The following is a 17,874-nucleotide window of genomic DNA, read 5'->3' on the forward strand; positions in this document are numbered from 1 at the left end:
AACCCACACTACGAAGAGATGTAAAGCGATTCATATTTATTCATAATACAAATTATCACATATTTATTCGTAAATTCTTTTTCAAAATTTTAACTGATCAAAGATATATAAATAAAGTAACAAATAATGGACGGATTATTGAATTCATATTGTAAATATTCAGTTAAATTCGGCAAGTTAAAAGTTACATTTTCCAAGTAAATCTCGTAGCTGGAAGATTGTGAAAGTCTCTCCTTAGTCCATCAGATATCTGTAGTACTGCTAGTCACACGGCTCACCACCAGGGGGCAGGCAGGGTTAGTGTTAGGCGGATCTAATCATTGAAACTACGAGCCATTGATTCCGCGATGTGCTTTGATGTGTCCCACCTATTAAAGCAAAAAGCATCTTATAACATAACGTGTACTAAAACTATCATGTGTGAAATGTGACAATTTAATAAGTGATATATAAATGTTTGAATCCATTTCTACGACAGTTCTCTCTATCAAAATCAGGGTTCATTTTAATTGTTTACAGTAAACTAAGGATCCAGTTCCACATCGTGTTAAGATTTGGTTCTAACTGATTTTAACTCAGTTAACTCTTAACTCTTGAGTTCAGATTTAACTCTAACTCACAACTGTGGAACTGTATCCTGAGTTCAGAGTTAACTCTAACTCACAACTGCGGAACTGGGTCCAGAGTTCAGAGTTAACTCTAACTCACAACTGTGGAACTGTATCCTGAGTTCAGAGTTAACTCTAACTCACAACTGCGGAACTGTATCCTGAGTTCAGAGTTAACTCACAACTGTAGAACTGGATCAAGGTGAATATGTATATTAAACAGAAGATTGCACATTTGTCAGGGCAGAATTCTTTCCTCATTTAAAAACTGCTCAACAATTTATAATAGATGTAGATATTAATGAGAAGTGAGAAACTATTGTTTACAGTTATAATAAAACTGATATCGATGTGTATGAGAGGAAAATACTGCAAAGCAGAAAGTTTGTGTCACTAATAATAACGAAGCAGTTTATTTCAGCTGAATGCATTTTAACTATATAAACTTTGCATTCGTATTCAACTACCAGCTATATGATTGTCTAAGAATAATAATTTTGCGATAAAGCAATGGAATATTTGGTTTAGCTAAAAGAAATATAATTGAAGCAGAGTGTAGGAGGAGTGGGAGGGAAGGGGGAGTGGAAGGGAGTGGGAGGGAAGGGGGTGGGTGAGGAGTATTTGAGTTTAATCTACCATAGATGCACCCATAGCACTAGCTATAGATTTCTCTGTGTCCCACCTGAAAATAAAATACCATTTATTTTCTATATGGAATATTATCAACAGCCAGGAACCGGTCCAACTCGCAGTTTGAATAAATACATTATCTCAGATTCGGTTCTAATGCGTGGAACCGGTTCCTGTTCTAGGGTTGTTAACTTGAATCTGATCGGTTTAAGATTAAATTGTAAAGTTTGTTTCCACTACTTGAGTTTTATATATTTCCAATCACCGGATAATGAAATAAATACGGTAAACTAAGAATTTTACAGTTTTATCGAAATGTAAATTTAGCGTTTCATGAAAAACGCGGAATACGACCCGATAGGTTTTAATAATAAAACACAATTTAACAGCATTTCTAACGACGAATAACAACAATTCAATATAAACTGTAACCAAAGCATAAATAAAAGCTAACATAAATTTATACACGGATAATTTAACTAAAATAAAAACATCCTCGACGATTACTTTACCCAAAGTTTTCCCTTTTTGCGGCACTAATTATCATCATAACGTTTAATTACTGGTCGCTGAAATGTGTTACAAATCTACACGAAATCAATATATATATAAGTCACTTCACAGTAAGAGTCAAACAGAGAGCTGTTCCCGTATCATCTACCCACAGAATCAGTTCACAGTTAGAGTCAAACAGAGAGCTGTTCCCGTAACATCTACCCAAATAATCAAGTGAAATGGCTTCATAGAAGTTGAAGAATCTCTGACTGACCAAGAAAACTCTGGGCCCAGTTTTATAGACTGGTATTAACTTTAACCCGGGGGTTAACTTAATTGAAAATGAATTTAGTTAGCCCTAGGGTTAAAGTTAATACCAGTCAATAAAATCGGCCCCTGGATTTGAAAGTATCCCTCCAGTAAATAATGCACTGTTTTTAATACATACTTCTTTTTAGGTTCTTTGACTTTCTTCTGTTTTTTCAAAGCCGATAATTTGACGAGGATAAATGCAGGTTGCGGTCGTCTGTCGAGGAATGGTGGATTCGTTACATCTTCAACCATTATTACATATTCACCTGGATTTACATACAATACGTAACATTCATCTGTGTTAGAATTAAAATGTTGACCATTTTGCAGAGCTTTCCAAATCCTCCCTAATTCTGGTTAGATTCCAGCTCAAGTCAAAACCTCGTTATAATAAACTCAGATACAATGATTCATCGGATATGACAAATATAGAATTTCGTCCCAGACAATTTAATCAATTTCATACTGGATATAACGAACTATCAATTATAACAAACATTTATTCTGGTCCATTGAAGTTCGCCGTAACACGGTTTGGGGCAATTTACTACCTGTATGTCTATTTAAGATCCATGGATTTGGATCGAAAGCTCTGGTAGTCCTGTGACACAACTACAGGAAGTTTTTACTCACCAGGTCTCGCAAATCTTTCATCTCCCAAACGTTTCTTTAAAGATACCTTATCCTCTAGAAATAGATAAGCATGACTATTAGAAGCTTACTACTACACAAATCAGTGCTGGAAATTTACAAATAGACCTGTGAATTCAAAAAGACTTAACCGACAATGATAATAATAATAGCAAAACATGCGATAAAGCCAAAGCATCTAAAATATCGGAATTAAAATTCAGTGAAAATTTCTGAAACGTGAAGACTTTAAGATGAAGCTCTTACAGTAACATATTAAAGCATAATTCCCTAAAACCAATGAATAAAATGTGTGTATTTGAGTAGTTATGTTTTCCAGACTAAAAGCCACAATAAACCTCTAAATCGATACCTTCTTCTATTAATTCAGTCAAACCATTTTCCCCATCTTCATCTATATTCAATTTCAACAGTTTATAATTAATTCAAATAGAATGATATAAACAATAAACAGGGGTAGATCTAGGGTCTGATTCAGGGAGGGTTGCACCACCAAAATATCAATCAAAGGGCATATCATATATTTAAAACGGCCCCTGAAAGAAAGCTCATTCAAAACTCATTTTTTGGAATACGGAGAAGTTTATGAATTTAATCTTTTTTAGGTAGCAATTTTTCATTTCCACGTAAAAATTCAGGGAAACTTGACTTTTTTAGGGGGGGGGGGGGGGGTGCACCCCTGCACCTTCCAGTTGAATACGCCCCTGATCAAATACAAGGCAACTAGAATTCTGAAGAGTAACGTTCATCATGTTTTCTAATGGTCTTGATTTCTAAAATGTAATACAGTGAATTCCTACATTACCCGGATTTAGATTTATCAAATCCACTAGAAAAACATAAAACACACGACCCAGTTGTACAATTGTACAGATCTACAGTTCTACAGATTCACAGTTCTGCAGCTCTACAAATCTACAGTTCAACCAATCAACAGTTCTACAATTCTGTAGTTCTACAGTTCTGCATATCTACAGTTCTACAAATCAACAGATCTACAACAGTTCCCCAGTTTTTACAGTTCCACAGTTCTTGGCTTTAATTCTAGTGCCACATCAACAACACAATTCGATCAATATTAAATCTGTTGGATGCGAATTACCTTTAGATATTCTAGACTTGCGCCGTGTTTGCGGTGATGAACCAGATGACGGCAAAACATTTAACGCTTCATCGTCAAGAACAGTAAACGGTCGATACATAGGTGGCGCTGTAGCTAGAGTTAACGGATCCCAGACGGCACAACCTTCTTCAGTACGTAGAGTAGGTATAGGTGGCGGTACTGGTGAACCTACACGCTCCGTGCCAGCTTCTACTGCTGCAGCTTCTACAAATATTACAATCACAAAACTACAAGATACGGAGCTCTGGGCACAATTTTATAGACCGGGTATCAAAGTTACCCCTAGGGGTAATTCCTCAACCAGGACCAGGTTTTAGACTGGGTATCAAAGCTACCCCTAGGGGTAATTCCTCAACCAGGACCAGGTTTTAGACTGGGTATCAAAGTTACCCCTAGGGGTAATTCCTCAACCAGGACCAGGTTTTAGACTGGGTATCAAAGCTACCCCTAGGGGTAATTCCTCAACCAGGACCAGGTTTTAGACTGGGTATCAAAGCTACCCCTAGGGGTAATTCCTCAACCAGGACCAGGTTTTAGACTGGGTATCAAAGTTACCCCTAGGGGTAATTCCTCAACTAGGGCCAGGTTTTAGACTGGGTATCAAAGTTACCCCTAGAGGTAGATCCTCAACTTGAGTCTTTGGTAATAAATAACTGACAAATTGTTGAAGATGTTCCCAGGGATTGTTTTGCCCAGCAGATATGTAAAGACAGTATGAATTGTACCTGCAGCCGCAGCAGCAGCAGCAGCAGCAGCTGTTGAACCCTCTAAATTTATACTATCCATAGTGTGTTCTAATTCTAGTGTTGGTTCAATGTGTTCAGTTTCATCTCCGGATACTGCAATCAATAAATCAATATCAGTTCAATATCAGTTCAATATTAGTTCTACATGTTACATATTTCAAAGAATATTCTCGAATTATACTTTACCTTCTTCGGTATCAGTTTCAGGTATCGTTAAATCAGTATTTGACTTGATTAATTCTAAACTATCCAGTTCAATGAGTTGATCAGTTAACGGATAGGGGACTATATCATAACCACTGCAATCAAAAATATACATATCTATAACCAACCAGTTACATAGTCAGTAACCTGACTGTGGTTTAGTTTCACGATCGGATATTTTCACAAACCACACGTTGGTATAAGCTCATCCGATTATAGAAAGCTTACCACCAACGATTAGGTAACTAACTATAAGTTACACGCTGACTTACCGGTAGCCAGTAACCAGTTCAAAATCAGTTGGTACTAAAATTCCATGTTATACTTACAATGGAGTTGAAATGATAGTTTCTTCAACATCTTCGATCATATCAAATAAAGCCGTTCCTTCTTTAGGTTGGATGTGTCTAAAACCGGCTAAAACTCTTAACTCGCGTCCATTATCTGTAAACAGATAAAAATATCAACCTCACAGACAGTACATAACCTCATCAGTCATTCATTCAGATATTTTCACAAAAGCTGCTTCTGACTATAAAAGCCTACCGCCAATGATTAGCTAACTAACCATGAATCAGGCGTAAGTTAAATGGTTAAGTGCAGTTTTGATTGTCACTAATTCAGTTATCCACTAGTTACGTTTAACCAACTTGGTCCAGTTCCACAGTTCGGAGTTAAAATTTAACCCTGAGTTAAATCATTGAAAATGAACTAATTTTAACTCAGAGTTAACTCTAACTCACAACTGTGGAACTGGGTCCTTATGTTTCACTTGAAGCAGTGTTTCAGATATTTTTTTTTTTTGTAACCTGTCTGTGGTCTAGTTTCATGATCGGATATTTTCACTGAGCCCATCTTATTATAAAAGCTTCCCACCAATGATAAGGTAACTAACTAGGGGGTAGGGGGGAGATTATATAGGAGAATTACCTGGTATAACTTCATCGTCATCATCACTTCTACATTCAACACGTATTGAAAATGATTGTCCTTGTGTCACGTCAATCGTAGGTGTCTCGATACAAATTACTAATTTCGTCGTCAGTTTCTCCGGGACATTATTCAACCATAAACCTTGATAAATATATCCCGAACAATGTATCATTGTACCTTCACCATTCTTCATATCATTTCTCCATTGACCCTATAATAGATATATCTCTCATGTTAAATCGATACAGACCAGACTATATCTGAGATCTCTAATTATAGAATTGATATCTCAAATATTGAAGTGTTTCCTCCAAAATGATGTAAATTTGACATCACAAATAACTGTTTCATTGAAAATGAACTTGAAAGAAATTATTCTGATTTTGAGAATATTTTGATGTAACTAGGATGAGTAGTTGAAAGTAGCATCTACTCTAAAATAGTAGTCGTTGTCAGGTCTGTCTGTGTGTCCTATTGACTCAACTTCTCCACCCAGAGAATTTGGTTTGTTGTAGGTCTGTTGATGATGCAGACAGAGATGATGATTGATTATTACAGTACCTCATAAATAGATCCATCATTAGATCTTTCCTCTCCGTGACCTTGACGTTTGTCTCGTACCCAATCACCTTCATATTTATCACCGTTTCTGCAGGAAAGAAAATCTCTTATTTCTCCTTGAAAACTAATTCTTTGTGATAAAACTCAAAATAATTTTGATAATATCAGTCTCCCACTGAACCCGAATCAGATCAGTTCAACTCTGATGTTTCTCGTAATAGAAATACATAACATCCAACTCAGATATTGCTCAAGTCTGACACAATTTTTTACGGCCCCCAAAAGATCTGACTTAAGAGCGGAGTCTACTAGATAGGTTTATCCAATATTTAGAGTTTTGACTTACATATACAACTGTGAACCCTCTCCGTGTCTGAGATGCTCGTGAAAATTGCCTTCAAAAACACCAACATTTATCATACGGTGAACACCATAACCTTAAACAACAAACATTTACAAATCTCAGAAAACAAGTATCAAGGTTAATTCTTAACATTTAAATATCTCAGAAAAAGAGTATCAAGGTCTCCGTGTCTGAGATGCTCGTGAAAATTGCCTTCAAAAACACACCACTCGGTTATTAATTAGATCTCAGAAAACAAGTATCAAGGTTAATTTTAAAGAGTATCTTTTCAGGATACTTGATCCTTCATTGTCAGTATCACAGATTTGAGTTTCTAATCAAGAGAAACCAGGAGAGAACTAAATCAAAACATCTTCTCACAAGCTTTAAGCCTTTTCTAGCTTTTCCCTGTTGTATTATTACAACATTTTATGTTTAATATATATCATTACTGTTTCATTTATTTATCAATGTAACTTGTTGTAATTCTATCAGAAAGTAGATAACAATATTGTTCTAATGAAATTAAATATCTTCTAACGGTTAAAATAAGGTATTTTCATCTTGATAGAAATCGACATACACACGTACACGTACATACACGTACACGAATGTACACACACGTACACGTACAGACACGTACATACACGTACCATGTCGTTTATTATTCCACCATTCTCCCTCATACACGCTACCATCGCTATATTTCATTACTCCAGTTCCTTGTAATTCACCGCAGCAAAAGTTTCCAGTATAATTATTTTGATTACGAGCCCAGAATCTAAATCCGTGACCCGTCATTTCATTATCTTTAAATTCACCCTCGTAAAAACTTCCATCGGCCATTATGAATTTACCATGACCTGAAACACAAATAAAATACGTGTGAATTTAGAATCATGTTAATCAGTTTTTTGAATGATACCAGTGAGCGACAGAGACAGTGACAGTGAGTGACAGTGACAGTGACAGTGAGTGACAGTGACAGTGTTTACCATGTTTTTTCCCTTTACTCCATTCTCCTTCGTATCTGAAGAATTTATTAGGATAATAATAAACTCCGTAGCCTGGAAACAGAGAGAAGCAAAGATTCTATGATTGACAATCATTAGGGTGCGGCGCCAGTGCCCCAAGGGGGCCAAGGCATCAGCTGACAGCGCAGTGACGGTTCGGGTTGGTTTGCGAGTTGGTTGGTGGTTTTTGATCAGTTATTCTGATTTATACAGGTTTTGATCGTGTAAAAAGTGATTTCTTTTTACAAGAGTAATTGATCAGTTTATATTATGAATACATTGATCTCACCATCTCGCAGCTGATTGTGAGTTTCTCCGATATATTCGTGAATTTGATTCCGCTTTCCGACTTCAGTCGCCATGTTGTTTACGTTGGAAACCGCCGCTGCTGCTGTACGCGCGCGCATAGAAATATCGGGACTCGAACCTACCGCGGAAATCTAGCGTCAGGTTCGAATCCCAGCCGAGACTCCTTCAGAACATATCTTTTTTTATCATTCACTGGATAACCCGACACTACCAAACGGCTCTTCTAGATCCAACAACGACTCAAGTTATTTCAATATTCACAATTTTTATAATTTATTAAGAAAAATTCTTTTTCTTACCTTTACAGACTCACATCAACAAAGTACACACGTTTTTAAATAAACATCTTTTTTTTTCAAAAGCTCAGCAAATGGGAAGAATTCATTCGAGAGACCAGTCATCTTTACCCAACACCGACAAGAGGAAACATGGTAGAAATCATCAATTCTCATCTAAATCTAACTTTTTTCTCGATGATAAGAATATGATGTGATAGGTTATCATCAGTGGGGGTCGTTCCTTGATTGCACCACACACAGGTCATCACGCCAGGCCGCCGGCCGTCCCCCAAATAAAAATATAGTTCAATACACAAGAGATTTTACAATGACTGCCGAAAAACTTAAGTAGACCAAAAATTTGTGAATCGTTTAGGATATTAATAATCAAACAGAAATAACACTTTTGACAATATTGAATTAACGGTGAAACCCGTAAATATTACATCTACAGCGTAACAACCGTGTATTACACTAAATCCATAAACATAAATAAATACTTTGTAAAGACATAAAATTATGTTTTTAAAAGACAGCATTTTCTAGTAAAGCGACACTTTGCGATTGCGATGATGATGTAATTGTTGATCGCGTTCGATGAACTCGTTTCTGAAAATAGTCGGTTTAAAACGACCGTTATGGAACTACTTAGCAACCAATCTCAACTTTTATATTATTAACTTCTTTTAAATTCTTTTTAATACAAAAAAAAAAAAAATACGCGATATAAGTTTTTTTTAGTAGTAGAGTTCTAGAAGAGTAGAGTCGACATTCCTCCCATTTCACTCTGTTCTTTAACAAAGATTTCAAAATACTGGTAAATAATTGTGACGGCCAATAGAATACCAGTTCCACTTCCGATTGCACCTAGAAAATATAAACGGATAAATTAAAGCGATTGAATTAAATTTAGAAATCGTAGAATCAATTAGTTTTTTTTTACTACGAACCCAAGAAGTCAGCGAGGACAGATAGAGCGCCGATACAAAGTCCGCCGAACGCTGCCGCTGTAGGGATATATCTGTTCAATTCGTGAATCATAGATTTCTCACGATGTCCGCGCATAACCATCTGCTGTTCCTTCAGTTGCTTAGCAACCTGAAATAACAATCGTAACAAAAATAGTTTCAGTTTATGGTATAGATTTAAATGAATCAAGCGATATTAGTTTGACTGATTTAACCGAACTGTGGTCTCTTAGTGATAGAGATAAAATTCCAACAACTGTTGATTTAATTTCAAAGTTTATCATTTTGAGTTTCCAGATTCATCTGAAACATTTCTTCAGAATCCTGTTCAACAATTGTTAGTTCAGATTTGACTCATTGAAGATGAACTTATTTAGATAAATCTGTCAGAACACCATTGTGGGATTATGTTGATTATGATTCAATAACACTGGGTCCAGTTCAAGAGTTCTGAGTCCAGATTTAACTCATTGAAAATGAACAAATTTTAACCCAAAGATTTAACTCACAACTATGGAACTGGGTCCTGATTACTTACATCCTTGGCACTCGAGCCGGAAACTTCAATCCATGTTTTAGAGAAGAACGCGCACGATCCTAACATGAACACGATGTACAACGCAGCATGTATAGGATCCTCGACAACGTGACCTAGCGTCTCCGGGGGTGACAGATAATAACACAATCCACCAACAGGATACGATCTAGCGGGACCTCCGCTACCAACATCCTACAATCAACGATCAATATAATATTCAATTGATTCGCACTCAGTGAGATCTGATACTATGTGAAGTGTTTACGAGATAAATGTGCGAGATCAATTAAGTACAAGTTTAGATAAGATACTCACAGCCCAGACACCTAATAAATTCACAAAGAAATTTCCACTGAATTTAGCGGCTAACATCTACAAAGAAATAAAAATATAGACATTGAAATATATATCAGAGACACTATCAACATCTCGGGCATTATTATTCGAGATACAAAAATGTGATTCATACCTGTGAAATTAAATAGAGGTTAGAAACGAGAGCGCTTTGTAAGATGATGGGAATGTTGGACGTATAGAACAGTTTAATCGGGTATGAACTGTATTGTCCTCTGTAACGAGCGCTCTTGATCGGTAAATCCACTCGGAATCCCTACAAATACAAAACAATTAATAATCCGTTAAAATTCTATTCAAATTGATGTTTAATATAAGGATATTGACGCTGTTCCCTTGAATCTAACATTGAGTATCAGCTTTAGATACAGTTGAATTGGTACAATAGATTACAATGGAATTTCCATGATAAGAAATGATCCAAAAGTAAAATACTTTTCAGCACATGTGCTATGTGCAAAGTAAGCCTAGCTCTAATTAGGTCTATATAATATTGAAGGCATTATTCTAAAAATCTGTCAGTCACCTTGCTACAAACCCTGACTGGACTTGAAAACAAGTTACCTGGAAATATATGACGATCGCGAAAACGAAGATAGTCGCCAGTAGATTCATCAAGTTCGGCAGATTCTGTCGGTAGAAAGCTTCGCGAAGTCCTCGGACTTTATCGGATCTCGTGGCCAGCAGGTGAAACAATGCAATAATAGCTCCTTCAAATTCAGTTCCTATAAATAAACATCGTCATCTTAAAATACATTCAATTGAATCAATGACTTGTGTTAAGTCAACTTGCGTAAGTCATCAATTTGTATTTGTGAATCAATTTACTCATTGTAAGTCATCGCTTGATAAGTCACCAATTTTAGAGAGTCACAATTAGTAATTCTAATCCAAACTATTAAGTGTATGTATGGTTTTTTGGATGATAAGTTACGAACATAATGATTGTTCCAGCAATGATGACTTAAAGCAGTGAGTTTCACTAATTTATCAAATGATGAAAGAGTTTATTGTACCCGAGTTATGAATTGCCCTCAGTGCATGTAATTAGTAACTAGGGTCAGTACGAATCTCAGGATTTAATGTATCCCCGTAAATGACCGCTTAAACTCTCACTAAGAATCAAACGCACAAGTCATCGGGGGAGAGAGGGGAGGGGGGGTCGTTAACAGAATTCAAAGCTTTTCACAGAATCTGATCACAACTGCAAATTTTCAAAATAAAGGAATCTAACAGTAAATTTTAATTAATGTGTGCGAGGACTGAGAATTAAACATTGGTGTCCAACAGGAATTACTATTGTCTAACAGGTGTGTGCATTGAATAAAACAAACTGCAATCAGTCAGTGAGTGTGTGTAGCTGAACACCTGTGTGTGACTGTTAACACCTGCTGTTTCTAGAATATTCCCTCGCGTTCAGACACACACACGTGGTGTAGTTTGAGATACTTACCACGTCCAGTGTTAACTGTAGCCGGACTGAACGCCTTCCAAACTATCGTCTCACAAATATTAGTGGCGATAAACAGCGATATTCCGGAACCGAGTCCGTATCCTTTCTGTAGCAATTCATCCAGTAATAAAACGATCAAACCAGCGACGAATAACTACAATTAAAATATTCAATATCGATTCACGGATCCAAAACACGACTCTTAATTAGTTCAATGTTTAAACGATGTTTTTACCTGAATGATAATGAGTAAACAGACACCAGCCCCGATTTCAGCAGGGTCTCCATACATTCCAGTCATTACGTACACAATAGCCTGACCAATAGTGATTACCATACCAAACACTGAAAATATCGCCAAACATACAACCGGGTTAGACATCAATGAGGTCATATCAAATGTCATTTTTCAATGTTTCGTTCTGTCAATTCATTGCATGTCTTTAAACCTATGTATAAATCTTATATACGGCGCAATAAATATAAGTTCAAGTTGTCATAGAAACATCTCCGGGATGTCTCCAAAAATCAGGGTCTGATTTCAGAATGTTTCAAGTTTTATTGCTATTTCATGTTTTTAGTGAGGAATCATTGTAAACTGAATTTGTTCCCGAAATTGGACCCTGTTAATAAATGCAACTTACATTTCTGAGCTCCGTTGAATAAAGCTCGATCTTTCGGAGTGTCACCAACTTCAATGATTTTGGCACCGGCTAAAAGCTGCATGATGAGACCTGATGTGACAATAGGCGAGATACCCAACTCCATCAGAGTACCTGAAATATCATCAACAATATCACTGCGAAATATCATAAACAATATCACTATGACAACAATATTGAATCAGATTTCATACAAACCTCTGTTTGAAGCTAAGATCACTCTCATCCAGTAAAATGGATCTGCAGAATCTGATGACATAATCCCGAACAGAGGAATCTGAAATTAACCAATGGAAATATTTGAAATATTTATCTTCGAATACAATATAGTTAAAACCAATATTGATGTGACTGACCTGACAACAGACTAAAAATATGAACAGAGTAATAGCAGTCCATAGCACCTTCTCACGAAACTGGATCTATAAATATACAAATAATCATCATTTTACAATCTGCCACCCTCCTCAATCAGGTCCAGGTATCTCTCTGATGCTGGATTACTAACCTTCCTTTCTGGTTTAGCTATTTCTGGAAGAACCGCACAGAACGGCTTCACAAACTCCAAAAATTTGACTGAAAGTAAAATGATAGTAAATAAAACCGGTTATTTTACAGGTTGAGAGGGGTTTGAAGGGTCCAGGGGTACATAAACATAACAGTTCATTTACTTCCGGTAACAAAAGGAAGGCCACGTATGCATAATAAACCGAGTTCAAACAAGTCTCGACTCAAAACATCAAAAACGCATCAATTTCTCATTAAATCATCGCTAAACCTCGTCAACACTTACTGCCCATGTTTATGTTGATTCTACCCGGCGCCTAAAGCTGTCTGTTAACTCAGAATTCTGTTTGAACTGTTTTAATTCGGGAAGGAAGACAGATTTTTGTCTAATCCTCCCGAGTCTCACTAACGTAAAAGAGCGTGTCACGTGACAGTTCAGTACAAATACTCGCTCGCCGCAGCCGGTTCGTGTCAGTGCATGAAAATTCCGCTAACGGCGTGCTTAGTGGCAGCACCTGACGGTACATTGACTGAGCTGGGTAAATTGCCAGAGTCGGCGCATAATAGTGTATGAAAATTCCGCTAACGACGAGCATAGCGGCAGCATCTGACGGGTTAAATGTGTTCATTTTGCACCTCAATTCCATCCTTTTAATTCTTGTCCAATATAACAACTCGTTTCATTGAGAGCAGACGATACCGCTACAGTATCAGCACCACCATCCATTAGAAGCGAATCAAGTGAGGGAGGAGGCTCTATTGTTACTCACCCTGTACGGCCTACAGCCCTTTCACCCATCAGGCCCCAAGTTGGGGCACTGCAATGCATCACATAAAATTCAACAGAACAATAGATAGCACATGGGTCACTCAGTGTTTGTGTGTACCAAAAGTCGCACATGGGTCACTCAGTGTTTGTGCGTACCAAAAGTCGCATTCACAAATAATAATCCGTCTCAAGACGAAGTTTTTTTCATACTTAATTCATCTTTATTTTGTACAATACAAAAATATAAGAACAGATACGGTATTGATAAATTTACACAGGTATAACTTGAGGAGAGGCAGTGAACAGAACCTCGAGGTTCTCATTTCATATATTTATCCTGTTGTTCTAATAACAGTTTAGCCGATGATTTGGCATCAAAGAAAAGCTCATTAATTTCTTCAATTTCATCTTCGTTTATCGTTTCTTTGCCGTTTATTTTCGCGAGTAAATTCGACGGAGTCAACAACTGCACCGCGTATCTGATAAATACACACAATTATCAAAGATGAATTCGAGATTTTTAGGCAAATTTGAAATATCGAATTGAATTGATATTCCTTACCTCAATGTTGATTTCACTCCAATCTCAGCTAATTTCTTCAATGATTCTTCATTCACTGTTATACCTTCAGTATTCGCCCTGATCTTTATAATCTGGTTAGAAATTTATTTACACGAATTAACACAAGTTTATCATAAAAATGGAAACTACCCATATGTTAATGTTAACACAGGTTGTTGTAACTGTAACCCCACAGGTTGTTGTAACTGTAACCCCACAGGTTGTTGTAACTGTAACCCCACAGGTTGTTGTAACTGTAACCCCACAGGTTGTTGTTACTGTAACCCCGCAGGTTGTTGTAACTGTAACCCCACAGGTTGTTGTAACTGTAACCCCACAGGTTGTTGTAACTGTAACCCCACATGTTGTTACTAACTGTAACCCCACAGGTTGTTGTAACTGTAACCCCACAGGTTGTTGTAACTGTAACCCCGCAGGTTGTTGTAGCTGTAACCCCACAGGTTGTTGTAACTGTAACCCCACAGGTTGTTGTAACTGTAACCCCACAGGTTGTTGTAACTATAACCCCACAGGTTGTTGTAACTGTAACCCCACAGGTTGTTGTAGCTGTAACCCCACAGGTTGTTGTAGCTGTAACAAATATGAAAATTAATTCACCTGCATCATTTCATCTTGAGAATAAGGAAGAGTTCTGATAATCATTACGCGATCCAACAAATCTAAAGGCATTCCATGTGGAGATACTATATCTTCTGTTCCTCTGTTACATACAAAATATAATATCCATTAGTAACAACTCGAAATATCTAACAACAGTTCACCGAGAATGAATGGAGATTAGTTTACCTGATTGTACAACACCCCCTGTTGGTGGCGAAGATAACTATAGGTGAAATAGTCGACTCTAAAGCTCTGTGTAAATATGTGAAACATTCAATATCCAACATGTGAACTTCATCTATAAACAGAACACCGGGAACTAATTCAGCGACTCCCTGATCGATGTATTTATTCACTACTTTGTTGATTTCTTTGCGTAATTTATCTGGAACAGAAAACCATTTTTTTGAAATATCAATCAGATGCCTGAGACTAGATCAATGTAAGTCTACCCCAGATAAACAACCACATCTGCCTGCCTAACACCAGGGTCCGGTTTAGATAAACCACCACACCTGCCTGCCTAACACCAGGGCCCGGTTTAGATAAACGACCACACCTGCCTGCCTAACACCAGGGCCCCGGTTTTATAGACTGGTATCAACCTGACCAGGTAATCCCGGGATTAACTCAACTGATAAATCAATTGAATTTCATGGGTTAAAGTTAATACCGGTGAATCTACAAAACTGATGCCAGGACTTGAAACTAGTTAAAATGAATCCCCGATACAGCACTATACTCTCTATACCACCACCGATACGGGCGCGTGGTATATCAGGGGTTCAATTAGTTAGTAACCTGTCTGTGGTTTAGTTTCACAATCAGATATTTTCACAAAGCTTATCCGATTATCAAAGCCTCCCACCAAACGATTAGGAAACAAAATTGGGTTCAATGTACAGTTAAATCTATTTTTCTAACCTGTAATTTCAGTTTTCTTTGGTTTCATCAATTGTCCCATCATCGACATTATATCCTGTCCACCTTGAGGACGAGCGTTAGCGATATCTAAATCATGTAATGTCACATCTTGTATGACTTCTTTTTTCTTATGAACGTCGCCTTTAGGTAACGGAACATACTCTTCAGCTTCTAAATCAAACTCAGTTGCGTACGTATCAGATCGACCTTGTCTCTGAAATTTAGTAAAATCAAACGCTATTTACTGAACTTAACACTATCGGACATGGCAGACGTAAAGCTAAAGCGATATATACCTTCACAGCTCCGCTGTTTGCTTCGATATAAATTACATCTCCAACTTCCACTTTCTCTTTTTGTAAACTCTCATAAATTGATGGATCTAATTTCAACTGTTTTGTTCCTTTAGCGGTTTTTAATCCAATTACGACGTGACTGACAGTTTTTCCATATCCTGAATACGATAAACAAATGATCGATTAAACATTATGATGAAATACTTATTCACATTAGATTAGAGAACCTGGTTCCGTAATTCACAACCATAGTTCAGGGCTGGATCCAGACCAGTGGAACTGACTCAGTTCCACAGTTGTGAGTTAGAGTTTACTGATTGAAAATGAACTAATTTAACTCATAGTTAACTCTGAGTCAAATCTTGACTCAGAACTGTGGAACTGGATCCAGGACTGTGGTTCTGGACCCATAAGTGTGGAACTAGATCCAAAACTGTGGAACTGGCTCTAGAACTGTGGAACTGTATCTACAACTGTGGAACTGGACTGTAAAACTATGTCTGAAATGTAAATACAAACCTCCCATCGGATTTTCTGTTTCAACTGGTGTTAATTCAGTTACTTCTCCTTCATAAACTTCTTTCGTTTCTTTTATTCTTAATCCTAATAAATAAACAATGAACAAATAAATTCTGTGTTTTTCACGGATACAAGTTAAACAGTGAATGGAGTCTCTTACCGATCGCTCTACGGAAATTCTCCATCAAAACTTCAGTTTTCTTTATTTCCGAAGAATAAACTTCACTGCCGACCATCGGACAAAACGGAACCTTACTCCCGAGTTCTTGAGCCATAGCGAGGGCGATAGCCGTCTGAAATTCAAATCATATCAAAGATTTCAACAATGGGTCTTTGAACGACCGAGATGAGAGAGAAAGCTCGGGTCATACCTTTCCAGTCCCGGGCGGTCCGGCTAATAGGACCGCTCGTCCAGCCATCTTCTTAGATCGGATTAACTCAATAATTATACCAGCCGCCTGTAATTACAAATAATCCCATATCATTACATTGTTGTTGTCACCATGGTTACTATTGTTGGAGACGCACGTTATTTCGGAACTCTTCTAAGCGTCCCTCGCCCGGCGTCAGGTTAAATAAAACACTGGCAGGGCGTCATATATATAAACACTACTCACCTCTCTTGCATCCTCTTGTCCGACTAATCCAGCTGATGATTGAATAGCCACCCCGGTCTCTGAATCCAGTCCTAAACCCTTCACGTGACTATGAGTCGCGATTCGTTGAGTTTTTGTCGTACTTTTTACTTCTTCGATCTTCATTTTGATTCACAATTTACTCCGTTATTTACAGATATTCAATAGAGAGAGAGAGAGAATTCTAGAATTCACAAACACCGGCCGCAACTCACGAAAATATTCAATACAATCAAATACAATTTATTCAATTAAATACAATTAAAAATTATTGTTTCAGTTTCTATTTGCATTAAAAGTTGTTTACATTTCCGGTTGAAATTCCTCGAGTTGAAATCAATGACAGACGAAGAAAGTCCGAAAAGCTGGAGAATAACTTAATAATTTGCATCCCTGACACAACCCTCTCCACTCCCCTCAACTGAATCCATTGAATCTGTGAATTTAATGAGTAAGATATTAATTAAAATTGTGACAATCAGAATTCAGAATTAACATTAAAAAACTTGAAAAGTTGTGAATGAGAATAGTCTGTGTAAACTCCAGTGATTCTGAGGTTATTTATGGTTAAAAACCTGAAATGTTGCCTTCAAATGTTAAAATATGAAATTCATTGGGTGTAATTTATATTTGGGTTCAAACAATGTGTTTAACTCAGAAGGTCGCGGGCGTCAAACTGCAAGAGATGTTCTAACGAACAGAAAAATAGTTTAAACGGATGAATAATGGCCTTGCGGGAGGTGTAAAACTAGCAACATACCGAGCTAAAACTAAATACAGTTTAAATCTATTTCAGAGAGAGGAAGCTGGTAAGAGGAGAAAGAGGAGAAAAGAGAAGATGATTCCCGCTGATGTAGATG

General features: G+C 37.1%; 2 protein-coding genes across 8 annotated transcripts; both read right to left on the reverse strand.

Moving 5' to 3' along the window:
* Positions 1–61: 61 nt before the first annotated feature.
* LOC141901482 (MORN repeat-containing protein 1-like) lies at positions 62–13,114 on the reverse strand. Of its 7 annotated transcripts, none has more exons than XM_074788744.1 (16): positions 8,228–8,959; positions 7,909–8,151; positions 7,602–7,673; positions 7,260–7,469; positions 6,610–6,700; positions 6,264–6,351; positions 5,700–5,913; positions 5,099–5,213; positions 4,752–4,864; positions 4,545–4,658; positions 3,799–4,023; positions 3,049–3,090; positions 2,679–2,732; positions 2,182–2,311; positions 1,245–1,290; positions 62–368 (listed from the first exon to the last, which is right to left on the reverse strand). In XM_074788744.1, exons 2-16 carry the CDS (start codon positions 8,024–8,026, stop codon positions 327–329), a joined length of 1,674 nt encoding a protein of 557 aa, XP_074644845.1. In that variant the 5' UTR covers positions 8,027–8,151; positions 8,228–8,959; the 3' UTR covers positions 62–326. The 7 variants fall into 7 exon arrangements, 6 of the variants coding, with proteins under 6 accessions (XP_074644845.1, XP_074644846.1, XP_074644851.1 ...); XM_074788745.1 differs by lacking the exon at positions 1,245–1,290 and adding an exon at positions 1,751–1,774; XM_074788749.1 differs by lacking the exon at positions 1,245–1,290 and adding an exon at positions 1,751–1,825 and having other exon boundaries at positions 327–368.
* A 572-nt stretch (positions 13,115–13,686) lies between these two features.
* LOC141901483 (ruvB-like 1) lies at positions 13,687–17,251 on the reverse strand. Its single transcript, XM_074788751.1, has 10 exons — positions 16,997–17,251; positions 16,751–16,837; positions 16,540–16,672; positions 16,380–16,463; positions 15,861–16,018; positions 15,565–15,778; positions 14,827–15,025; positions 14,638–14,740; positions 14,020–14,111; positions 13,687–13,936 (listed from the first exon to the last, which is right to left on the reverse strand). The coding sequence occupies exons 1-10, from the start codon at positions 17,138–17,140 to the stop codon at positions 13,777–13,779; spliced, it is 1,374 nt and encodes a 457-aa protein (XP_074644852.1). The 5' UTR covers positions 17,141–17,251; the 3' UTR covers positions 13,687–13,776.
* Between the last annotated feature and the right edge of the window lie 623 nt (positions 17,252–17,874).

Source organism: Tubulanus polymorphus, chromosome 3, assembly GCF_964204645.1.
Source record: "Tubulanus polymorphus chromosome 3, tnTubPoly1.2, whole genome shotgun sequence".
Taxonomy (NCBI): Eukaryota; Metazoa; Nemertea; class Palaeonemertea; order Tubulaniformes; family Tubulanidae; genus Tubulanus; species Tubulanus polymorphus.

Excerpts from the sequence above, each read along its gene's own strand:
- LOC141901482 (XM_074788744.1), bottom strand. The coding sequence starts at position 8,026 with ATGCGCGCGCGTACAGCAGCAGCGGCGGTTTCCAACGTAAACAACATG. Across the intron at positions 5,914-6,263 it reads ATGATGGATCTATTTATGAG|GGTCAATGGAGAAATGATAT; the intron begins GTACTGTAATAA and ends TATCTATTATAG. Across the intron at positions 4,024-4,544 it reads TGCTGCTGCTGCGGCTGCAG|AAGCTGCAGCAGTAGAAGCT; the intron begins GTACAATTCATA and ends TAATATTTGTAG.
- LOC141901483 (XM_074788751.1), bottom strand. The coding sequence starts at position 17,140 with ATGAAGATCGAAGAAGTAAAAAGTACGACAAAAACTCAACGAATCGCG. Across the intron at positions 16,464-16,539 it reads GAATTTCCGTAGAGCGATCG|GATTAAGAATAAAAGAAACG; the intron begins GTAAGAGACTCC and ends TTTATTTATTAG. Across the intron at positions 16,019-16,379 it reads AACAGAAAATCCGATGGGAG|GATATGGAAAAACTGTCAGT; the intron begins GTTTGTATTTAC and ends TATCGTATTCAG.